The sequence below is a fragment of the Triturus cristatus genome, chromosome 9 (genome assembly GCF_964204655.1).
Source record: "Triturus cristatus chromosome 9, aTriCri1.1, whole genome shotgun sequence".
NCBI classification, from domain to species: Eukaryota; Metazoa; Chordata; class Amphibia; order Caudata; family Salamandridae; genus Triturus; species Triturus cristatus.
Window position 1 is genome coordinate 517,647,429 of NC_140592.1, and position 25,789 is coordinate 517,673,217.

At 45.7% G+C, this 25,789-nt stretch overlaps 1 protein-coding gene across 3 annotated transcripts in view; it reads right to left on the reverse strand.

Annotated features, from left to right (window-relative positions):
- SPTBN2 (spectrin beta, non-erythrocytic 2) overlaps positions 1-25,789 on the reverse strand; it is a 935,599-nt gene that overhangs the window by 17,518 nt on the left and 892,292 nt on the right. For all 3 annotated transcript variants that reach the window (XM_085625501.1, XM_085625502.1, XM_085625503.1), the window contains 4 exons: positions 19,649-19,699; positions 19,091-19,329; positions 16,361-16,534; positions 7,630-7,672 (listed from right to left, as the gene is read on the reverse strand). In XM_085625501.1, coding sequence (XP_085481627.1) covers positions 7,630-7,672; positions 16,361-16,534; positions 19,091-19,329; positions 19,649-19,699 — 507 coding nt within the window. The remainder of the gene's footprint in view (positions 1-7,629; positions 7,673-16,360; positions 16,535-19,090; positions 19,330-19,648; positions 19,700-25,789) is intronic.

Genomic DNA, 25,789 nt, shown 5'->3' on the forward strand with positions numbered 1-25,789 from the left:
GATCTGGTACGCAAAGGAACAGCTGACAAATAACCTTTAATAATGCGCACAGCAGCCTTTCCATTCAAGAGAGAGCACAAAATATAACAAATCAGACACGATTTCCTGGAGGGGGATCAACTTCATACTCACCCTGATTTGCACAAGCTGTACATAAATCATATTAGATGTGAAGAGAACTTTAGCTTCTGTCTTGAATGCCATAGCGATTTTTCAAATTCCTTGGCGAGGGAGATTCTCTCTAAACATGCATGCCTCCGAGATCTCAACTCTCTGTTACCCTCTGCCTATGTGGCTCACTGTTAAATGAGTCAGGTGGAACTGGTGTTCTAAACACTGTTGCCAAGTCTAAAAAGTTAAGGAGGCATGTGATGTTGGTAACGTTTTTCCTCACTGGAAATGTATTTCTGTTTCAAACAAGCATCCAATGTCATGTCTTTGCAAAGAGGTGAAAATGGGAAGTTTGTGGATAGGTAAATGGGGGCTGGGGAGGCAATTATTGTGCATGTGCAGCATTCAGAGTAAATTGTAATCTGGAAGGAGGAGCTTGTAATAAGAAAATGATGCCATGAGTGGCAAGATCACTTCACAAAAGAGGCTCTACTCTATTGGTCCCTGCCACTGCATGTTCACCTACAAGTCAAATTACATTAAGCCAACTGCACTTACTCATCACAATCATTGTGTTTTTTTTTCCTAGCAGCCACTGGCTTTATTTAAGCTGCTCAGCCAATTGAATAGTTGAACATAAGTACCACATTGTTTTAAACCATTCTGATTTCCCAAACAGACGGTCATATCCTAATAAAAGTTTCTAAAAGATGTTTGTGTTGTAGACATAAATTTCAGTTCTTCTACGAACAAATTACTTACCTTCTGTAATGCTCTTTTTTGTAGATGCTATCTAGCAGCAGATTCCTCACAGACTCTACCGTCCTCCCTGTTCTGTGACTGGACTCCATTCATTAATATGATCTTATGTCTACTCTGCACAGTGGTCTGCCAATTTGCTTTAGGGGCTCTGTGTCTGAAGTCGCAGACAGTTTCAAAAGCAACTAACATCCGCGCAGAGGAGTGGCACCTATATAAGCGTTGGTGTGGAGCTGCACAACGCCACTTTACGGCATACTGAGGTGCTGCTGGAAAGTTTCCGGATCCAGTTGACGCCAGGGGAATATTCAACATCAGTTGTTTTCAAGACTATCCGTGCCTTCAGACGCAGAACTCTAAAACCAAATTGGCACACCAGCGTGCAGAGTACTAGACTTGGGGTCTTATTAATGGATGGAGTCCAATCATAGAACAGAGAGGAAGGGAGAGTCTGTTAGAAATCAGCGCTAGATGGAATCGCTACAAGAAAGAGAGTTATCGAAGGTAAGTAACTTGTTCTGCTGATTGAGACTTTAGCTGCAGACTACTCACCTATTGAACAGATACCAAAGCAGTACCTATTGTGAGTTGGGTCTGTGAATGAACTCAAATCAAAAAGTCCTACAGGACCACGCGGGCAAATTGCCCCTCTCTGTGAACAGGACTATCCCGACAATAGTTCATTATGAGGACAAGGAGGGATACCCATGTAACTGCCTGACAAACGTCTAAGACAGTGAATCCACATGCTAACACAAAGGTAGCAGCTTTGGCCCTGGTAGCATGAGCAATTAGTTTTTCTGGAGGCTGCTTTTTGGCCAATGCGTAGCAGATCTTAATACAGAGCATGAACCAATGGGAGGCGGTTCTTGTTTGCACTGCCTTGGCGTTTTTTGCTCCAGAGAACCCCACTAGCAGCTGATCGTCCACCCAGTGGCCTTCGGTACGATCTATGTAGAAGCTCAGCACTCTCTTGGGCCTCAGCAATGCAGTCCCTCCTTCTCCTTAGAGGGTTGAGACAGAACATAGAACGTCGGCTCGGTGATGGATTGACCAAGGTGGTATGGTGTCACAACTTTCTGCAGGAAGGATGCTTAAGTCCACAGAACCAGTTTGTCTGGGAAGAAGGTAGTTTACAGTGTGCTGACACAAAGAGCCGGTAGCTCACTCGCACACTGTGCTGAAGCGATGTCAACGAGGAACACAGTCTTAAGGATAGCTGTAAAACCGCTAGAATGAAGTGCAGATCAGATAAGTCAGGAACAGAAAAGGGTCCCATCAGGGCATTACAAAGGGAGAAGGTGGCAGGGAGAACACATATGTCTTGCAGCCCTTTCGAAAATGGCATCACAACCAGTGACTTAAACAACATTGGCTTATCTGGCAAACAAAGAAGGCCGAAAGATAACCCATAACTGTGCCCAAAGCAAAGCTTTGTTAAGCAAGAGACAGAACAAACAAAAGAACGTACGATAACTTGGCCGTGAGGGGGTCAATCCGGCATGTGCTGCATCAGACCACAAATATATCCCAAAGACAAGCGTATGTAATTTTTATCGAGGGACGCCTGGCTTCCCAGATGATGACAACCACCTCGGGAGTAAGGTTGAAGGTGTTCAGCTGTTGCCACTCAATCTACAAGCATGGAAGAGGAGATTGCGAAGCACCGGGTGCAGAACCTGCCCTGTTGCTGCAATAACAGGTCCTCCTGATGGGGCAGCTTGATCACAGTATATTTGCTCAAGCCCAGGAGTTCTCTATACCATATTCTCCGTGCTAAATCCGGAGCCATTAAGATAACTTAAGGACGGTCGGTCTTGATCTTCTTGAGAATTCGGGGCAATAGTATTGGTGGAAAGAAATACAGGAGCCCAGAGCTCCATCAGAAGTGGAACGCAACTGAGTGAGAGGCGGTTTGGAAACTCCATTGCACAGAAGTGCTGATATTGGGCGCTCTAGTCAAGGGGTAATAGATCGAACCAAGGTTCCCTCATTTGCAATACAGACTTTGCACGACCTTGCCATTCGCTATCTGCTAGCGCTGATGGCTGAATTTGTCCACGCTGTGGTCCAACGATCCTGCCAGGTGGCCCACCACAAGAGAAAATTACTTGGCATTCCTGCATTTCCAAAGGCGCAAGGCTTCCTTCCACAGGGTCCATTACCCTATCCCGCCCCGTTTCTTGCAGTAACACAAGGTGATGAAGTTATCTGTGAGCACCTGTACTAGCTTCCCGTTGATGGATAGAAGGAGGGCTTTCAATGCCAAACTGATGGCCCTTGGCTCCAGGAAGTGGATATGGATCAGGGACTCCACCAGAGACCAGAAGTCTCTGATCTCCACCACTCCCAGATGGCCATCCCAACCCAGAAGTGAAGCATTGGTCACCACTGTCAGGTCTGGGTGAGGAAGGAAGTGGGGTCTGTCACTGACTCAACTGTGATTCAGTAGCCACCACGGCAGACCTCTTGCGGTCTCCTCCAAAGTCTGAACATGAGTGGAGAGGGCCCCTTGATGTTGAACTTGATTGGAGAGGTCCCCTTGATGTTGGCTCAATTGAAACTTCGTATCCCACTGCAGAGCCTGCATATGTCATCTGGTGTGCTCAGCCAGCAGGATGCAGGAGACCATCAGTTCCTGCAGCCTCAGAGTTGACCTCACCGAAATCCAGGACCAAGGCTTAGGGATCGGGATCATAGCCTGAATGTCCTGGACTCTCTTTCCTGCAGGGAGAGGTTTCGAAACTGAACCGTGTCCAGAATAGCTCCAATGAAGAGAAGGGACTGAGAAGGAATAAGGTGTGACTTCAGCACGTTGATAGTGAACCTCAAAGATGACATGAGGTTGACCGTATTCTTGAGGTGGTTGACAACTGCTTGGGGCGAGCCCGCCTGCAACAGCCAGTCGTCGAGACAGGAGAAGACTGGCACCCATGACCTCCAAAGGTATGCTGCAACCACGGTCATCACTTTAAGGATCATCCAAGGGGCACAGGTGAGACAAAGTGGAGCATAGCAAACTGAAAATGTGTATTTGTAAAGCGCATGTTCACCCATGAGCTTTCTTGGCACTGAATAACAGATGTTTATTGTTACCCAACTCAATGGTACTCATCTTATTGACCTCAGAAGGATGAAAAGCTAAGTGGACCTGCTGGGATTTGAACCTGTGACCATGAGGTGGAACATACAATGGATGCATTAGTACACTAAGTCACCAGACCAGGCTCCTGTCCCATCATGAATTGCAGGTAATGCCGATGGGATGGCAGGACGGGTATATGGAAAACGGCGTCCTGCAGGGCCAACATCACCACCCAGACTCCAGGGTTGAGGGCAGACAAGACCTGAGGTAAAATGAGCATTTTCAATTTCTCCTTCCGCAGGAAGGCGTTGAGGGCACTGATTTAAATAAGGATGAAGGTCGCTGTCGTTCTTGGGAACCAAGAAGGAGCAGGAGTAATAACCACAACCTACTTCTGGCACAGGCACCCTCTTGATAGCCACTTTGGCCAAAACAGCTTGCACCTCCTCCTGCAAAACAGGGAGATGGTCTTCCGTCAGTCATTGGGGGATGATGGAAGGTGTGGCAGAGTATAAAGGAAAATAGAGTTTAGTCCTTCCAAACAATCTGGCGTGCCACCGTCTGATGTAATGTTTTGCCAACCCAGAATTGAAGGATTCTTCTCCCTATCCAGTAGCTGTGTTCCTGTAAGGGAAAGCTAAAGAGGATTGGCAGGTAGAGCTGCAGAGGGAGGGCTGTATTTCAGCCCGCTGACCTTGGCAGCAAGTGTCGTGGGCGCCACACTGCTGGGTTCTGTGCGGCTGGATAGTCTGGTGGTACAGAGTACTTCTGCCAAAGAAAGGGGCGGTTGAACAGATGCTGTTGGAGAGGTGGGGCAGACAGTAGCCCTGCTCTCTTTAAAGTGCTCCAGCACAGAATCAACCTGGTCCCTGAACAGGCATGTCCACGAGTGAGGGCTGGCCATCGTAAATCATCAGGCACGCCAGCAAGGACTAGTGGCGAGTCCCAACGGACGTGGAAACAGCACCCCAACAGACGTGGAAACAGCGCCCCAACAAACAGCTGGCATTGACAGATTGGAGTATTAGACTGGTGAAAGAAAAAAGTTGCTTTCCAAATATGTCCACCTATTTAGATTCTCCATCTGGGAGTGGTGATCATATTCAGGTTAGACCGACTGGTGGAGGCTTGCAGCACTGAACTTTCAGTGTAAGGTTGATGTGACAAATAGGAAGGGTCACCCGGAGTAGGGCAATGATGACTGGCAATTTGTCCATTAACTGGGTGACAACAACAAGGTTTAGCTGAGGCCCCCAGTAAGGTACTAATCAGTTCCTCATTAAACAGAAGGAGGGGCTCAGAAGATGCCTGCCCCGGTTGTAGGAGCTCTGTTAAGACACTGGCCTTAACCTCCATGGTGAGGAGCTGGTCTTTGTACACGTTATCATCCTGGTAGGGTAGTGCAAACTCATCACCCTGGTCATAGTCAATATTGGAGTCAGTTCTGAAAAAGGAATGCTGAGTATGCAACAAAACTGGGGGTGGAGGGTCGATGGGAAACTTTTTAAGACCTGCGTGGATAAACTCCCCTCCGGTCGCAGCCGGAGTGAAGTCCGGGGTACCGACGGACAGAGCGGTGTCTCACGTCCTGAGCTGTTGCCAAATGAGATGAGATGCTCACTCGCAATTTCCGGGTGACATCAATACAATTGTGAACCACCGCAACTGAGACGACTAGTTTCTGTAGGTTGTATATGTTTCAATCACACTACCAAGTGCTCTCATGAGTATCACAGTCACTTTCTTTTCACCATTAGCAGTCGAATTGAACATTTAGGTCCTGAGGGAGGCAGTGATCTCATTAAGATCAACATGGCTGAAACATGTAGACCTGTTATCTGGACAAGTGCAGCTAATATTTCTTAAACTGCACACGCACTGTTTTTTAATCTCGACACCAAGAGTTATCTAATAAAGTTATTTATTTCTCCTGGTAGCCAATTTTAGATCACGCATCATTTTAACATTTTCATGCACTGCGCCCCTCACTCAGAAACACTATTACACCTCACATCAGGTGGATCCTAGTAGATCCAATGATTGGTCAGTGTCTATATAAAAAAACATCCCTGAGGTCCTCCCTCACAGTGAGGAGGTTGTAGCCCTTGGTTGCACTAGGTGTTGTAACCAAGATGAGATCCCAGATGCTGAAGCATGATGGGATTCCATACTTTCAAAAAGATTACCTTCATGTATGAATAAGAGTTTTTGCTTGTATTGTTTGCTTTTTTAAGCTTGCCAGACCCGCGGATAACTGGTTGTTTTAATACAGAGTATTCCTGTGGAGGTGGCAATGCAGGTGGGGGAAGTGATGCCACAGGTGGCATCGGGCACGACTTTGTTCGAGGTCGAAGCGACGTCGGAAAGGACTATCAGGGTTTTATCCTCTGGTGTTGACTGTAGCAGCTCCAAAAGCGGAGTCAGTAGTGGAGTCAGAGACGAGATGGGCTCGGGGGGCCACCTGGCAACATGGGCGAACCCGCCGGTAGTATCCCAAATGGAGAGCCTCTCAGCTCCTTGGGGCAATAAGGCACAGCAGAGGAAGTCAGAAGGCATCTAAAGAGCCTGAGCATAGCTGCACAGAACTCTTTGATCAGCTTAGGAGTGGCTGACGGCCCTGGAAACTTGGGTTGTGCCAGTGCCAGCTGTGGGATAAGCTCTTAAGTCGGTCGACTTCAAGAGTGAAATCGGAAGAGTGACGCTTCCCCTTTACCAACTCAGGCGAATAAGAGTGGCGCGAGGTGGTGGAATCCTGTTTTAGATTCCTTGTGTTTTTTCTTAGACTTATTGGACAACTTAAAATGAGTACTGGACCAGACTCTGGAACGACTAAGTCTGCTTCAAGAACTGGACTGAATTTTCCTTGTGGGCTGCAATTTGGAGAGGTCCAGGCGAGGAGTGCTCTTATGCTTTGCAATGTTACGTTTCTCCTTGCAGTCCCTGATGGCCTTCGGGTTCGACTCGCAGTCGCTGCAGGCCTTGTAGTTGTTGCAGGCCTTGTAGTTGTGGCCTGACCCCAGCATCACAGACATACCTGGTGGGGATCTGTCACAGACATCTGCTTCTGACAATCCCTACAGGATTTAAAACCGGTCTTTGGGAGGGTGACATCCCTTGCACAAAGGAAAAGGTTGTAAAGGCAATAGTGTCTGAGAGACACGAAGGCGCTCCGGATCTATGTCTGGAAGTGAAGAAAGAAAGGAACTAATGTCAGTGCATGGGAAAATCATCTATATAGGGTCTGCACGTCACTTATGGAGCAGAAAGGCGTTGGTGTGGGGCTACATGGTGCTACCTTCCAGCACGCAGAGGTAGTGCTGCAAAGTTTCAGGATACAGTCTGACGCCTAGGGAATATTCAAAAGGTAAGGAATCTGTGGCTAGAAGTCTCTATTAGAAACAAGTGTACAGACTTCACTGGGTTGTTTTTGTAGACAGATTGTGTTACATTTCAAACGTAGATTCAGATACAGTCTCACATTATTGTTGTATTCTTATTATTCTTTAGCTGAACAGAGACCCCTTGGATCTGTGGAAGATAGAGGGACATTGGGCTGTAATTGCCTTTCTGTGACACAACCCCTGTAGACAGCATAGTATATTCCAAGCATCTTTACTTCTTACTACACAGCAGGACAAACATATAGAAGGAGGAATGTATGCAAGCATGCTTACCTCATCCTTTGCTTGGAATAAGTACTCCTTCCCGTCTGTTAAGCTATTAAAAAAAAAAAAAAAAAAAAAAAAGAAGGACAAATGATCAGTCCTGGTTACTTCAAACAAGGCACACGCAATTAAGATAGCATCACCACTGAGACAGTTCTATTATTTGTGCTGTTGGAAACGACACCGTAACAAAGAAGCAGGACAGCATGAGCACCCATAAATAATGCAGTGGCATCAAGGCAATGAGAGGACCTCCATCAGATCCAGGCAGACGTCCTGCTCAATACAGGCACAAGCCTTCCTCTTTGTCATGGACGTTTATGCCGTACGAAGCAGCAATCAGCGCAGATTCACATGCACCTTGAATAAGCACGCCTTTTACGACATAAAAGACATGACTGACAAGATTTTTATGTCATATGAAGTATTACCATGAGTACACACAACACATAAATAGGTTGAAGATACATTTCCAGTATGTTTTTAGGGGTCATGATTTATCCTCATGGGTGAATTATTTTACAGCTCTCATAAGGAGGGCAATTACAATAACCACACCACACTGGAAGTGCTCAGCGACAAGAGCAAACCTCATGCTTGAATGATCAATAGTATTTTTTCAGACTGTTCGCCAATAAATATGTATTGGAATCCAGTTCTTCACATTAAGACGTGTAACTTTGTTGTATCGAGGAGTGAATGTGGTAGCACACCAGTCTAGTTTTTTCAGTATATTTGGCCTTTACGAGAATAAAATCTCTATATTGGCATACCGTTCTTTTTTGTACCTGGTGGATTCTCTTTTTATGGTACTCGCCAGCTGTGAGTTTCCTTTTGAGAATACCAGCATGAATGAATGTTGAGCGCTCCTTTGGACAATCTTAAGCCCATCTGTTGCTGCAGGTGCCCACACTTCCCTCTTGGTTAGTGTCCAGCGCATCACAGACATGCCAAAAGTCACTGTTTCTAGTCTGTGTGTATCTTTTCTTTGAAACTCCAGCAGAAATGTAGGAGCAGCGGATGGTCTGGTTGGGTTGATAAGGGCCGGTCACTCTCAGTGGGTAGGATTTACATACTCTGAGGTGCCCTTCAAGGGGGCATCATTGTATCAGTGCAAGGATTCCAGCACAACAGTTAGCAGCTTTCTGGATGCGAAACTAAGACAAGGTAAATAATGCTAGCGTTCCGCAATTCCTGAGGAAAACGAAACTAGTTACTTAGCTGTAAGTATGGTTTTGCCGCTTGAAATGCTTTAAGAGCCACATGCTTTGTACATTTCCGCCACCTAGTGGTTAGTTCCAGAAATTTCGTGTTTTTAAAACCTTTGTTGATTGGGGGTGGGCGCGTTTGCGTCGGTATTATAGTAATAGCTCGTCTATGACGTGGACTGTATTCCCACAATGCCCCTGTGCGTGCTCAGCATTTTAGACTATCTTTTCCCGCCGTTGGGTACGGAGGTGCATCGTTCGAGCTCACGTTTTTGTTGAAGATGGTCTACTTTCAGTGATTCAAACAATGGTGTAGTTAAGTGAGTTTACAGCTTTCATTAACATAATTGGACTCTGCAGAGTAAAGGAAGAGGTTTTCAATTCAAACAAAGCATCTCCTGACAATATTAGAGACAAGCATTAAAAATGCAATAGCTCTCGCCTTTTAAGTTAAAGCCATTTGCTTTGCTATACAATACCATTTGCAAAGCAAATGGCTTTAACTTAATCAAAGGCGAGACCTATTGCATTTTCAATGCTTGTCCTTATGGGAAATAATGTCCATTACACAAGTGTCCTGATACCGCAGTCAGTAGTGGCACTGAAAAACAGATGTCGCGTGTATTGCAGTTCCTGGTCACTAAGGCAACCGTGAAAGGCAAAACCGTACATGCAAACGGACAAGGCCCAGAGGAAGAAAAACGAGCGAATTTATGACAACCCTGTACGCTCTGAATGGGGCTCTATTGAACACTCGGCGGGGAGGCATGGACGCCACTGCATTCCTCCCGGAAGGTAAAAGGAGGCACTGAACAGGTGAGAAGAGATGAGGACCCAGACCACTCAGAAATACAAAGACACACCACTATGAATGGCCGAGCAGTCCAGGACAATAATGTAACCTCTTGGAACCGAGAAAGCACAGTGCTTTGAAACAATCCGATACCTGGTTTACTCTGGTCCACACCCCCCTGGCAGTCTACCCATGTAAAAACCACTAAACGTTCCCCCCCCTCACCTGTTCACGAACCCCTGCGGTATGGTATATAAAGGTTATACATTTCCGTGAGAGGCTGCCTTCTCTGCACACATTATCGCTCCTCTGTGGAGCCCTGCTGGACTCACTTGGCGCACTCGTAGCCTGGGGCATTGACACAGCTCAAAGATTACTCAATCAGTCTGCACAATGAAGCCATGCTAGATCCACTATCGCTGGGGCGCAGCCCACTTTGTGGTACTGACTCCCAAGGAATATAGGGCGTCACCTAGTCCCGTCTGCCTGGGACGGTTGTGCCACACAAAAGAAACTTTGTGGCGCTGGGGTTGCCCAATGAGAAAAAACGCCCCACAAGTCCAAATGGGGCGGGTAGGAGTGTGCGCCTGTACTGGCCTCAATAATAATAAAAAAACGCCCTGAAAATGACAAAAATGAAATGGGTGTATGTAGAATGGCCTCTTCTGGTCATAAGGTCCCTGGCGCATGACAGATGGCAGGATGAAAAGAGGCTTTCAGCGGACGGTAGATTAATGAGGACCCGGGCTTACCCCGAAAGGTAAAGGTTAGCGATTCCTCAAGAGTAGCCGGGCTGCCAATTTCATACCCCAGGAAGGTGACTGACAGCAACTGATGGTTTTGTTCTGAGAGACGAGCTTCTGTAAAGCGCACAGCTGTCACCCACCAGCCCCTCGTTTGGAATTCATCTCAGCGCCCTGCGGACCCCTCACCCTCCCCTCTCCATTATCCGCTCCATGACAGTATGGCTTCCAGTTCACAAGTTATGGCGCTTCAGCTGGAATTCGGTTTCTTTTGGTCAGCCGGCAGGGCCCCATACATTTCAAGGGCGATAATTACATGAGTCCTGCGCATAAACTCCAGGCCTGTGCGGCGGGAGCTCCGCTACTATGCCCTGTGCGCGAGGTCACCGCACGTGCATACGTGCAGACAAACGCTGAGCGCGTGGCATCACCCCAAGCACCACTGAACAAACAACCGGCTTCCAAGGCCTGAGGAGGAACACAGATGGAGCAGAACCCTAAGTAGTAACCAATCCCAAGGGAGGGGCGACCGGTACAAGACGATCCTTGTCCCGGACCCCTACATGCAGCACGATCAATGGAAAGGAACGGGGAAGCTAGCCTCCTCCGAATGGGAGGCGCACACAACTGGCAAAGGGCTTGAGATGTGTGATCAGTTTTTCTCGAATTCAATAAAAAGTCAGCAAGCCGGATTCCGGACACGTTGAAGCATTTCAAAAGCCTACTGCGAAGGTCAAGGTAAATGACGTTTCTGAGTCCAGATGGCTAACACAAAGACATTCAATGCAGTGACCCTCAGCAGAAGTGCCAACAAGATGAAACAAGCGCTCACCATGACGTTTTTCGTTCGCCTTTTTCTGCCGTCCCACTTGGACGGCCTCGCCTGCTAAAAGGCTTCTTATCTTTATAGGGCCATGTGTTTGGCCCCATAAAGATAAGAAACCTTTTACTTCAGAAGGAAAGCAGGCGAGGCCGTCCAAGTGGGATGGCTGAAAAAGCCGAGCAAAAACGTCACAACAAGCTCTTTTCCAATGGCTGGCCACCGTTTAGCATAAACGGTGACGCCAGCCAATGGAAAAGAGGGGCGGGGCTTAATGGCCTTTACTAAAAAAAACTCCCCATATCATTAAATCTCGCCAGCGAGACTGCGCAGGCGCGCAGCCTACGCTAGCGAGACCTAAAAAAGAAAAGCAGATACATATTTGCTACTAAAAAGAGGATATTGGCTACATTTTGACAATTTGGCACTCAGGAAGTGCCACGTGTTTCACAGAAGGTGAAAATCAACAGCAAATTCGCCATTTGTAACTACCATTCTGAGAATCTGCAAAATCGCAGAATGTTAAAAGCAGTGTCATTAGTGACTCAATGCAAATTGATGTGGTCTAGCATCTAATTTCCAGACTTGAGAAAAAGGAATCCAGGCTCCCTCACTTATTGAAAGTGAGCCGGTTTTTCTGCATCAATTTTCTTGCCAGCCAGAATGATTGCCTACACATCAGTCACCTGTCAGCGTGTGTTACAGAAGAAGTTGCATTAATTCATAATGCAGCGATGCTAAGCTCCTGACTCCCCTTCCGAAGCTCTCTGTCTTCCAGCTTTAAACAATAAATACGGCTCCCAAAGTATCAAATTTATGAGTGATATCTAAAAATATGAAAAGGCTTCTACAATTTGAGCCTTCTTCTAAAACACACAGCATCGTGAAAATATGAGTGTCTGTTGACAACAATACAAACATTTCAATTCACTTTCTGCAGTATCACCTTTCACTAACGCTTCATCATTAACTGTTGGACCTGCATCAAAATGTTTCAAGTTGAATGTACTGTGCAGGCAGTGACTGCACCTGCGAGTGAGGATAGTCGGACAGGCATGCTTCTTTGGATGAGTCTCAAAAGTCTATCAATTCGGGATCCGCGTTTTTTTTTTTTTTTTTTAAAAAGGGCCCATTTGGATTGTTGTACCAGCATTATCCATTGATATTATTTGTTGTACCTGAGTGGTGCTGGTTATGTCTATCCCACAGACAGCACAGGTGGAGGTAGTAAATAGGCGTGGGGGAACTGAATCCCAGAAGGATTCATGGTGAAAACCCATTTTGTTAACTTAAAAACACAAAATGTGTCGGGCAAAGTTATGGTTGAAGTGTATCATGGTCAGATTTAAATTAGCCGATGACCTATACTGCAGACACCATTTTAAGTCTGTTTTTTTTCTTGATAATGTGTATGGTCTGAGGAAATAGGTATAACATTACATACTGTAGTAAGAATCCTGCATGTTACCCTTCCTCTTCACCATGGAGACGGGGAATGGAAATTGCTTGTGAATCTCCAATGGATTTAACCTGCAAAACTATTGTCAGAGGCAAGTAACTTGTCACTGTTTCATCCTGAAACTGGATCGTGGTTCAAGTGTTGTACATCAGCTGTGCAGCAGCAATTCTCCCCATATGGAGAGGGATGTGAACTGGGAGAAAGAATATGGATTTTGTAACATTGCCTGCTAAACTGCAGCTTCCTTTTTAGGCTGAACATTGACAAAGTAATATCCAGTGAAAGTATGAACGGAAAAACGTGGCTGTCCTGCATTTTTCACATCAAGACATTGCTAATCAAGGCTAAAGACTGTTATTTATTATATATAGGATATCTTGTTTTCCCAGAAGTCTTTTTCGAGCTAAAGAATAACACAAGTGAGTAAAATTCACAATACAGCTTTCTTTTCTACGCAATAGGATTGATCTTGTTTTTTAAGCAAGTGACATGGAGAGTTGATGTGACTCTTAATCCCTTTGTCCTAGCAATGTAAAGCACAGAATCCTTCCTAACCTCTAGTACATGGAGAACTTTTCCATCTGGTGATTATGGATGGTGGGAAAATGAAATTAAGTCAAGACTTTGATTGACAGAATGCTGATACTGCTTTCGGGAAAAACCTCAGATGGGTCCTCAAAACCTCTCAGCCCATATTTATCAGCAAAAAAGGCTGCTGCACAGTGAGAGCTTAAAGTCCACTCACTCTACATAATGAGGTAGTTGTCATTACCAATACAACTTGTGCACTGGTTGAAATGGAAGTGCCTTCAATCTAGCTAACACTGCACAAATTCCATGCTGGCGAGTGTCGTGGTGCAATACCTCTCCTACACCTCTCAAAAATGTGGATTGCTGGTATCCTGCAAATGGAAGTTGCCTCCCTCTTGGAATATGCTGTTTGGGCTCCAAAATTCCCCACAATATATGCATAATTTAAGTGAATAGCGAGTTCATTTAACATCTATACCAGTATGTCCTGTGAAGTGGGTGGATTTTTTCCCCTTGTACACATCAGGACAAAAACCTTCCACTTTGTGGAGTAATATCACCTGGTATATGTCGCCGTGTCTCCCATATATTCTACATACATCTTGATGCCGCCGAACAACCCTCCAAGAAAGACCTCAACCACCTCCGATGCATCCTACTGAACACCCGCTCCGCACGCAAACACGCCGTCGAGCTCTGGGACCTGCTTGACACATCATCCCCGAATGTCGCCTTCCTGACAGAGACCTGGATGAACGACTACTCCACACCCGACATCGCCATAGCCATCCCAGACGGCTACAAGATCACCCACAGAGACTGCACCAACGGAGTCGGAGGAGGAATTGCCATCGTCCACAAGAACAGCATCAGGGTCTCGACCAGCACCATCGACACTCTCAGCACCGCCGAACACATGCATTTCCAGATCCACACAGACCCCAACTCCACCCTCAGAGACACCCTCATATACAGACCCCCTGGACCCCGACCCCAGTTCAGCGACTCCATCGCCGACTTCATCAGCACGCACGCCCTGACCTCTACCGACTACATCCTCCTCGGAGACCTTAACTTTCACCTTGAGAACGACAGCAACTCGTCAACCCTGATCGATAACCTCACCAACCTCGGACTGAGGCAACTTGTCTCAATGCCTACCCACTCCACCAGCCACACGCTTGACCCCATCTTCTCCGCAAGCCACCACGTCTCCTTCAGCCACACCACCGAACTCCTCTGGACCGACCATCGCTGCAACCACTTCTCCTTCCAGAAACCCACCACATACCACCGCACCCAACAGATCCCTCGCCGCTGCTGGAGAAAAATCACTGAAGACCAACTACACACAAACCTCGCTCTCAGCCCACCCACCGAACCCTCCAACACCGACGACGCTGCCCACAGCCTTAGATGCTGGATCGACAACTGCGCCAACAACCTCGCCCCGCTGAAGAAACCCCCCCACAGAGACACCAGCAAGAGGGCCAGCTGGTTCACCCCAGAACTCCTAGCCTCCAAGCGAGCCTGCCGGAAACTAGAGAAGAAATGGCACAGCAAACAGACTCCGGACAGCCACGCAACCCACAAGGACGCCGCCCGCAACCACCATCACCTCATCAGGACTGCCAAGAGGACCTCCTTCAAAGACCGCCTCGACAACAACGCACACAATAGCAAGGAGCTCTTCAACATCGTGAAGGAACTCTCCAACCCCAGCTCCAACGACATCCCGCCGTCGCAAGCCCTGTGCGACTCCCTCGCCACTTTCTTCCACCGCAAGACAGCAGACATCCACGACAGCCTCAACACCCAGACAGCCCCAACAGACAGCAACACAACAGACTCTCCGCACACCATCAACCACGACCTCCTGCTAGCCTGGACCAGCGTGAGCATCGATGACACCATCAAGACCATGAACACAATCCACTCCGGCTCCCCGTCAGACCCATTCCCGCACCACATCTTCAACAAAGCCAGCAGCTCCATCGCACCCCACCTGCGCAACGTCATCAATCTCTCCCTCGAGACCGCAACCTTCCCAGAGAGCTGGAAACACGCTGAGATCAACGCCCTACTAAAAAAACCAAGGCAGACCCTAGAGACCTCAAGAACTTCCGGCCCATCTCTCTGCTCCCGTTCCCGGCCAAGGTCATCAAGAAGATCGTCAACAGACAGCTAACCAGATACCTCGAAGAAAACAGAATCCTGGACCCTACCCAGTCAGGGTTCCGCAGCACCGAGACCGCCCTCACCGCAGCCACCGACGACATCAGCACCCTGCTGGACAACGGTGAGACAGCAGCCCTCATCCTACTGGACCTCTCCGCTGCCTTCGACACCATCTGCCACCGCACACTACGCGCATGCCTCCTTGCCGTAGGGATCCGAGACAAAGCCCTGGAATGGACCACCCCTGTCTGGACCTAGTATTACTTTGTGAAAATATATTATTGTGCGGCCGTCCTTGTTTAATAAACATGTGTCCCCCTACATGTCACATAAGCTTGCACTTACATTAACCATGGGGGTTTTTGGGATCTGATTCTAGTTGTTTTTTTAGTGGGTGGAAGAATTATAGCTCTGCAGGAGTCTGGATGGATGGGCGAAACCAGTTGCAGCTCTGGTTGAAGGTTCAAGGGGTGGATTTGCATGGTGCACTTGTCTGCAGATTAGAAACACGTCGGCTCACCGGATGGCCCCACACAATCCAACGCTGCCCCTTTTCGAGTTACTCATACGGCTCTGAGCTAAAAGGCACAGTGTCCACCCTGGCCAAAGCCCATCACCAAGCCTAATTGACCAACTTAAGAATTTTTGTGCAGGGCCATGCTCTGGGACTGGCACCAAAAAAACAAAAGACTAGGAAAATGGTAGCTCCTCAGTGATCCTGTAAGGCAGCCTACTCCTCCAAGAGAAGGCTAGGGTTTTCAATACTTGAAAGCAACCCAAACCACATGCCTTAATTATTACTTGCTGAAGGATTCTTACAATGGAGATCTGGTCGGGCAAAAGAGACAGATTATGGTGACTGATATTACTTGGCTCAGAATCTGATTAATATGACAAAAGCACACACACTCTGTGACAGCCAATCAAGAAAGACAACATCAAGAGAGATTCAATTATTTGACCAAGACATGGAGAGCCCCCGGTTATTTCTCAAGGAGGTCTCCTCACCCAAGCTTGAAGACATGTTTCCGCTTCTTATAGTCGTGGGCTACTGTGCACGTTGCCCCGACCAGGCTGATTGGTACCTCTCCATGGTAAGGGATGCCTGCACTGGCGCTTTTTGCATCTTTGTAGAACCCCAGGCTGTTTTTACGCAAAATGCAGTGGACATTCTGCCAAGACCTGCAAGGACATAAAAATGGCATTGGTAAACAGCAGTTGTGGGTGCATGGTTTTGGATATATTCTTATCACTCGTTTAAAAAGAATAATAATAAACATGGCCGCTAACGCACACAGAGACAGAATCATGCATAGACTGTGGATTTATGCCTGTGTGTTAATATACTGTGTACTCACTCTCCTTTCACATAACACATAATGAATAGAAGAGCCTTGCATTTACAGAAAAAGCACTGCTTACCGTATACCTTTGTCTCAGTAATTCAACCAAGACTGTCTTTAAGTGACACATCTGGGTAGGACTGTTTTGCAGGGTCGAGAGGAACAAAGTTACCATGGGGATTCAAAATAATGGCTTTCAATATCAGATGCTTTCTCCAATGGTTTCTTCAAAATGTTTCACTATATTGCACAAACTTTACATGCAGTCAAGATGACACTGAGTAGGTGTCTAATAAAATGGTGAACAGAGGTTAGTTTCTGTTTCATAAAACTGAAAGCTAGAGGGCCCCAATGGCACAACCTCAAGCTACACAATTGATTTTGCAGACCAATGAAATTCCTGATTTACTTAGCAGATCTGCATTGCGCCTGATGATGTTGAGTTGTTTGTGCGACTGCACATCTTTGTTAGAGGAGTTTGCCAGTAGACCTCATTGCTGGCAATGACAAAAGGCTTGAGGTTCAGCAGCTGGCAATGCTTCAGAGGTGTACATACTGTGGAGGTTAAGGAACAGGAGACCATAAGAAGTGCAACAAGTGAGTGTTTGAGAGTCAGCCAGTGCTAGAGAGGTCAGGCAATTTCACGCATAGAGCAAGGCCTGTCTGCTTTCAGTGGAGAAGAGAGTTGTTAGCACTAAATACGGCCAGCGTCTCAATACAGGAAGTAGTATGCAACTCTTATCTGACCACCGATATTAGTAGGGTTCGAGAAGTGCAGATACGGAGGTTGAGAGACCATGGTTTCCGGTCCCTTTTCCCCTTTGTGATCTAGTTTGCCAAGTATATACAAGAGGAAGTGCTGACAGCCTACAGAATACAGTTGTTGTCAGACAAAGGGGGTGGTGGTGGCTCCTGGTTTCCAAACACCTACATTGCCAAAAGCCTCAGGCAGCGAACCCATGAATAGTACTTGTTAGTTTTCTGACCTCACCTGTAGAGCTGCTCAAGTACGGCTGACAGAAGGGTGCTTTAGGAAACAGATCACATAGGGGATACCCAGCAATCAGGAAAACAAGATCTAGCTGTAAAGGTGTGCATCTGCTCAGGTGTGATCAACAAAGAATTCTCAAAGTATACGCTTCAGCTGTCCCTTGAAAACACACCACAGGTGTTTACCTCAGATAGCGCAGTGGTCTCCTTAGTAATAGGGTTGCTAAAGCTATTAAACCTAAAGCACTATAGCGGTCTCTCAGGTCAACCTATGAAACAGGTGTGAACATAGGGTATCTAGTTGCTGTGTGCAGATACGGTGGAGCTATCACTCTGGCTGCAAAGAGGAAATCTATGTCACAGCAAGCCAAATCATCAAAGAATGCATTTGTTACATGCATACAACAAAGTCAGAAGATAATTTCCTCCAGTTACATATGTTTCATCTCAAAGATCATCAATTTGATAACAATTACCCTCAAAGTAACTTTTCCTATTGTCATTACTTTTCCAGGGAAGGATTGACCTCCATAATACAGGTAACTTCTGGGTGAAGACCTGTAAATCGTTCTAACATCATGAAAATATAAACAGAGGTCTTTTTACACTTTGCAATGGGACAACTAAGGACAATGACTTTGATATTTCTCATGCAATTGCTGAGGATTCACCCAGGTAGTCTGAATTATTCTCAACTTTACATATTCCTTCCCTTGACTAAATTCTTGTTCCCAGCTTATCATCTTTGTTCAATGTATGCTTTTATGTCACATTAATGTAGCCACTACAAATGGCATCCTGATAATTGCATTTAAATACGGTATTCGTTTGAATAATTTATAAACTGGATTAACAACAGTAGAATTTGACAATCAAATAAAATAATAGTTAAGCCAGTCACCCAAACAAAACCAACAAACAGGTCCTGGTGCTTTCTGTTCTCCTCCTGGTCTTCATTCTTGGACTGTGATTCACATTTAGGGGGTAACTAACAAATGTCTATAGATGGAGTACACTGAAAGAGCCCTGTTCAAATACATTGCAAGCTTTTTGTTATTTGCGAGAAATAAAACATTAAAATCAAACAATGCTATGTGTGCAGTTAACTGGATTGCAATTAGTAGCATATGGTTATGTGCTAGCAGCATGACTGAGTGATGTGACGACTGGGAGAACTGCCAGGTCATGCCACCCAAGATCAATACTATTAGCCAGATGGTAATGAATTCATAACTACCAACTGGAACACTATTTAATTTAGTGGCAGCAAAGGGAGCCTTCCCTCACTGTAACACAACAAAGCGATGAGGAAGACTGGCCAGGCACATGAAATCAGAAAACAAACGGGGGTGCCGACAAAATAGTTAAAAAGGTAATGCCAGAAACAGTGGCCAAGGTCACTGACCTGTTGGCAGCTTTTTTGGCTTGTGATTCCATCTCCTGCTTGCGGCAGAGCATCCCTTCCATTTGCTCTGTGGATGGTGGCTCAGTAGGCGACCTCAGGGGCAGGGTTGCAGAGTGTGGGGTGTCTGCGAGAAGACCAGATTTGGGGCGATTCTTGGGTGATGGGGCCGGGCTCCCATTCCCATCCTTGATTAAGATATCCGCCCTGGTACCATTTGTAGCATCTGATGTTTCATATGGCTAAAAGAAAAAAAAACCGAATTACTTCGTTTAAAGGTGACAGCAGTCTTAGCTTGCTAATCTGCAAGAAATTGATGAACCCAAGGACAGAGAAGTCAGCTTGCCAATCCTCAACTCTTCCAGATGGGCATCATCTTTACAGCACCGCATTTCCATATGAGTAGACACTCAAAAGCTTAGCCTGAAATTTTGCCATCAAAACCCTCCGAGCTGTTGTAAGTGACTGCATTGCCTTCAAGGACACCGCATAGGGCTGAGCAAATGTCAGTCATATCTGCAAACTTGCTGAGAAAAGTAAAAGCACCCCCAAAGAACTTACAGGCACTTCCGATAAACTGCTATCATCCAGTTTCCTTGTGTCAGTGGAGGGCTGTGAAGAGAAAATACAGACGCATCAATGGAAGCAAATACACTAAATCCACTGCAAATTCATATTCATGAGAAATAGTCATACTAGTACTCCATCCAAAACAGCAAAATTCCTTAATGCAGCACCCTAAGCAATCAAACAAAAGAGAGTGACTTCCACCAACTAACTCCTAGATGGGGCTTCTAGTTTGGTGTGATCTAAATCGGCAAAGCAAAAACAGTCCTCTTGGTTATTAAATATTAGTAGAATACCTATTCTGGAATACCATCTTAAGTCAAAGAGGATTACAAAGATAAAGACTTTCCAATCTTCAACCTATGGCATAATTTCCAAGGCCTCTATGCTATCCATTTTTTGATAATATATCTATATTTTTTTACATTACCTACCGGCGGTTGCCAGTAGGTAGTTATAGTTACGACCTAGCTTCCATAGGAAGAGCGTTTTTCCATTTGCCAGTAACTTTGGTGTTGTTTGACGAATCCCTGTGAAATTTTCAAAACTAGTATTAGGCTCACTCCGGCTGCTGTCTTGAAAGATTCCCGATGACCCATTAAGCAGGAGCCGAGAAAAAGGGGGGTGGGGGGACGGAACACATTTTCTCCATGTTAATTCCCATAGGAACTTTAGACATGGCTACAGCCTGAACTGCTGATTGGAAATACATCAAATTTGTCAGGAAGGTAGATGTTGGTCAAGGGAAGTGCCTTTTTGTGAATTAGTGTAATTCGTTTAGTTGTGGCGGCATTATTAACCGAAATCCAGATTTGTATATATAGGGACACGGATCCGTCAGTCCCCGTTTTCAAATCTGATTGGCTGACAACACTTCCAATCAGGAAGTGTTGTCAGCCATCTTAGGACTCCGCTTCAGCCGAGTTCCAGAAAAAACGTAAGAAAACGAGACAAGGGGACAGGGGACAAAATCCTTATTTAAAAAACAAAACAAAAAACTTTTGGCTGGAGTCACACTGGAGCAGCGGCTACTGCTGAAAAAATAAAAAAAGACGTGCGGGCTCCTGTATTTCTCTATTCTTTAGCCCCTGGATGGGCCAGGTCCAGGGGGAATGCGTCCATACATATTTAAAACAAATGAGGGGGGGACAGGATCTAGTGGACCCCCCATGCCTCAGGGCCCACCACCTTCGTGGGGCTTATTCCTAAATATTGAGTGTGTGGGGAGGTCTTGAGGACCCCCGGGCCCTGGGGACCACCACCTCCTCGGGGATAATCCCAAAAAATACAAAGGGGCCTCGCGGATTCCCCCCCCCCCCCCCGTGCCCCAGGGACCACCACCTTCAGAAGGCTGCTTAATTCTGATTTGGGGGAGGGCTTAATGGACCCCTCCCCCAGGTTGGGGGACCAACAAAACCTCCTATTACCTCCAGTAAGTCCCACACAGTGGGATTGCTGAGAGTTTGTTGGACGCCACTCCCGCGTTCTCCACCACTGAGCAAACACGCCTCCTGGCACACTAATGGCTGGGGGGTGAAGCCCCTTTGGATGCTGAGGATCCTTGGGGGCCAAGAACCTCTCCTGTTACCTCCAGTAAGTCCCACACAGCAGGATTACTGAGCGCTGGACGGAGGCCCCACCCTCTTTCTCCACCACTCTGAAAACGTGACTACTAGTTAAAAAACCTTAAAAATTCACTTAAAAACCCAAAGGTTACAGGGACGTTATAGTTAGGAATAGAATTCAAAAACCCATAAGAATTCACTGAAAAAACAGGTTAGAGGTAGACTTAGGTTCAGATTTTCCTCGTACAAAACTATAGAAATTTAGAAGTTATAGTTACCTGAGCTAACTATAACTTACGCCCCTGCAATGCACTGCTTATGACCTCACATATTACATCACTCATGACATGGCCAGTGACATCACTGATGACATCATCCACAGAACCACTCACACACCCATACAACCCCTTTTACCCTCACTCACACACAACCACTCACATACCCATTCAGACCCATACCAGTACTCATGCACCCACTCAGTCCTCCAGAGCCACTCACACACCTACTTAGTTCTCCATAGAGCCACTCACACACACACAACCATTCACTCACCCATACAGGCACTCATACAACCAGCCACTCATACAACAAGCCACTCACCCTCACAACCATACACTTACATACAGACTTATTCACCTATACAGCCACTCACACACCCACTCATACCCATAATGCCTCTCAACATAGCCACACATACAATCACTCACATATTCACTCACACACCCACACATTCACTTACTCATTCTCACATTCATACAAGAACTCTCATATCTGGTCACTCCCCCATAAAGTCATTCACACAGACATTCCCTCTTCAACACAACTATTCACACATCAACTCACTTAACCAAACACTCACTGAAACAGCCACTCTCACCCATACAGCCACTTAAACACGCAGTCACTCACTCATAGTCCTTTAGACACCCACTCACCCATATAGTCACTCACTCAGCGATACAGCCACTGACACACCCACTCACTCACCCACATATACACCCATACAGCCAGTCACACACATACTCATTCATGCATACAGCCACACACACCCACCCACTCGCAAATGGATACACACAGTTTACACAGACACTAACAATCTGTTTGAAAATGGAATCACTCAGTAGTACACAAACAATACTAATTTAACTTTTGTGGTACCTTAGAATATAGGTTTCCCCCGCAAACATTTAGAAAATACTCAGAATCACTAGATGATGTCATCAGTGATGTCATTAGTGAGGTCACTGACTTCATGAGTGTGTAATAAGTGAGGTCATAAGCAGTGCATTCCGCGCGTAAGTTAAAGTTAGCTCAGGTAACTATAACTGCGGAATTTCTATGGCTTTGTACGAGTGAAATCCGAGCCTAACTATACCACCCCTGTAAGTCTTAATATCTGTACTTGTGGCTTTTTAAAAATGCTGTAACACTATTGGGAGACAATGTATCATTGATGCCTTAGTTTTCTTTGGTTGCATGTTGAAGAATATACTGAAATGTAATAAAGCACTATTATAGAAAATTCTTTGCTTTTTACCTGCTTTCGGAGGTCAGGTTAGACTAAGGAACAAAGACCAGCCATTGTATTTTTAAAGAGCAGGCGCTATAAATGTCTGATCCTTTAGGAAGTTCTTGATACCATGGAAATGCCTTGATGAGCTCAAATGCCATGCACAGAGTAGGTAGTATGTAGATGGTGGGACACGCTTAGGCAAACACCTATCAAGCAGTGAGTTCGGGTGCAATTGCCGGAGCACTCTGTACTGGGAAATAGTGGCATGTCCTTTTTGGCATGCTATATGCCTTACTGATGTCTATGGATTCTTTTGGTACAGCAATTTAGCTAATATTTATAAATGCAGGTCATTGATTGTTAAAATACTTTTCTTCAGGTGGAGGCGAAGTTCTCATATTTATTTACAACCTGCTGAAAATTAATTTTATTTAGGTCACCTGTTTGTTGAGGGAAAGGTAAAGTCAGACCAACCCGGTTTAGCAATTCATTCGCTTACCTGAATCGAATGTGATCCATCATTATTCGCCATGGCCCCAATTCCAAGATTTTCCTTATCGTAAGGACAGATGACAGGGGTATATTTGAAACAACAACTATTTGAAATCCCTGTTAGAAAATAAATCTGCACTAAACTTTCCAAAAACGTTCATCCATTTTACACCTTCATGGAAAGTGTTATGTCAAGTGGTGACCAAAAAAACACAAGGGGACCAAGTGTGATATCCCATGTTAATTTCTATGGGAAACTTTGCTCTCGGATTCAGGAAAAATGGCTGGATTGTTTCTACTGTAGAAAGACCAAGCTTGCTTTGCAAGTGTTTGGTCTCTATGTAGAGTGGTACATTAGGTGAAACATGATGGACCTTAATGTGGCCACAGTGACTCCTGATTGCTGATATACAGACAAGCATTCCTTCCACCAGTTTTTTTTGTTGCAGCATGTACCTTAAGTCTGATGGGTATGCACACTGCCGATCATGAGCATACATGGTTGTCCAGGAAAAGGACACAATACCTACAGAAGCAAAGCTGTTTTTTCTGGGGTAAGAGTGCTGCAGGAGCAGTAAAACCTACGTTCACTGTATGCCTGAGGAAATTAACAGAACTGGTTGGGACTGAAAAACTGTTTATAATTTGTAATATAAGAAGATATAATTAGCTACAGTAAGCAGAGAAGTAATACAGAAGAAATATTTCTTTTTATGCCAAGCAGCAGGTGAGAAGATAAAACTGTGTGGTTGGGCATCATGTTGGACACTGGTGATCTGGTAGGAAGCATTTGAGTTTTAGATCAAAACTAGAGATAGGATGGCTAGATTTTAAGCACTATACCGAATACCAGCATGGATCTTAGTGTTGTTTTGCAAACAGTTTCAGTACATAAAAAAGGGAAAAATGCAAAATGTAAACCCCCACCTCCATTTTTCCTGTCCAGGCGGGGTGAGACCGACATGAAATGCTTCAAGTAGAAACTATTATTACCTTATTATGCTTGTGTATGTAGCTATCATCACAGTGCAGAAAGAAAAACATCATTGTTGATGCAATGCCTGGAAACTGAATGCCAGAAGTGTTTGAAAATGTATCAGACTTATCAATAGAAGACTCTTGTTGGTTCAAAAAAAGTGGATCACACAATCACTTGCTTTAATGAAATTAGGAAGAACACAGAAGGAGACAGCAATGTGCAATCAGTGAACAATAACAAATGTTGAAAATTAAAACAGCGATGTGATTAAGCATTCACTAAAGACATGAATTCCCCTTAGAACCGAGTTTCTTCCCTTATGTTGACTAATGTTTGGACTCCATTTTGCATTGTCGTGTCTCCACGTGCTCAGCATGAGAAGAGTCCTATCTCCGTATCAGTTGCCCTTTATAATCTGCCCAGTAACAGTCTATAAATAGCTCCTTTGTCCGTCTGGCGCATGGCCAGACTTGACCACATCTGTTATCAGTTAGTCCTTGCTTGACCATGTTTTCGCGGGCTCAGGAAATTAGTTACTCCGCCCACATATTGATTCTGTATCGAAAATGCCTATAAAAGGTAATGAATTTTGCTTCATGTTGTATCCACCCACTTATGAGCCCCTCTTTTGTGTATAAAAGGGGACTATGTACGCAAGTTCTTTGTGCTACTCTATGCAATACTGAAGAGTGTTGTATAGGTTGTAGGACCACCCTTAAGGGTTAATAAACTTTGTCTTTGTACTTTGCAGTTTCCGTGCCAACTTCCTTTTAGCTTCCATTACAGGAGAGCGAACCCTTGTATGCTGCGGGCCTAGCTGGGGCCTGTACTCATCAATTGGCGCCCGTCACGTGGGGCTCATCGGCGACTCGGATGCTCGAAGGACTGGTCGTGACGAAGGTGAGGAATTTGGCCGGGGATGTGATCACTGCCAGAGGCATTTTAGTCCTGGCATCCCGAAGCTTTCTTCCTTCCCTTCCGACCTGACCTTCTGGGTGGCGCCGGTCCTCGACTGAGACCTCTTCTGTCGGTTTTGCCGTGACAGCCGTTTGGACGAATTTTGGAGCTTGGCAGTTGGAATCTGGACACTCTTGATTGGTAAGAACCGTTGTACGGTACTTGCTCCGAGTTTTGACGCCTGGGTTGGCCATTTGAGTTTGATTTGTGATGACCGGTCATGCTTTGTATTGATTATTGTGAGAATATATGCGTTGCAACACATATAGGCAGGTAATGTGGAGATATTTCTCCGGAGCTGTGTAAATTTGAACGGCGCAAAGATTAAGTGCCATTTTTTTGATAATACTGCACTTTGCATTATTTTTGAGCATGCCTGCTTTTAGCGCACTCCGTAAGTGGTGCTGCTGCTTTGGAAACCGGTTAAACCTCGAGGAATCTGCTCCAGCTCCCCCAGAGGGGACTCCTAATAGGGATATGTATGTGAAGCATGGTCTTTCTTCTATAATGTACAGCACAGTATGGAGGAAATACACCAAAAAGGATCCTGAGTTGCGCTGGCCTTTGTATGGATCATTTGATATGCGTAAGATTGAGTATGTGGAACAGTGTATGTGTAAACGGCGTGC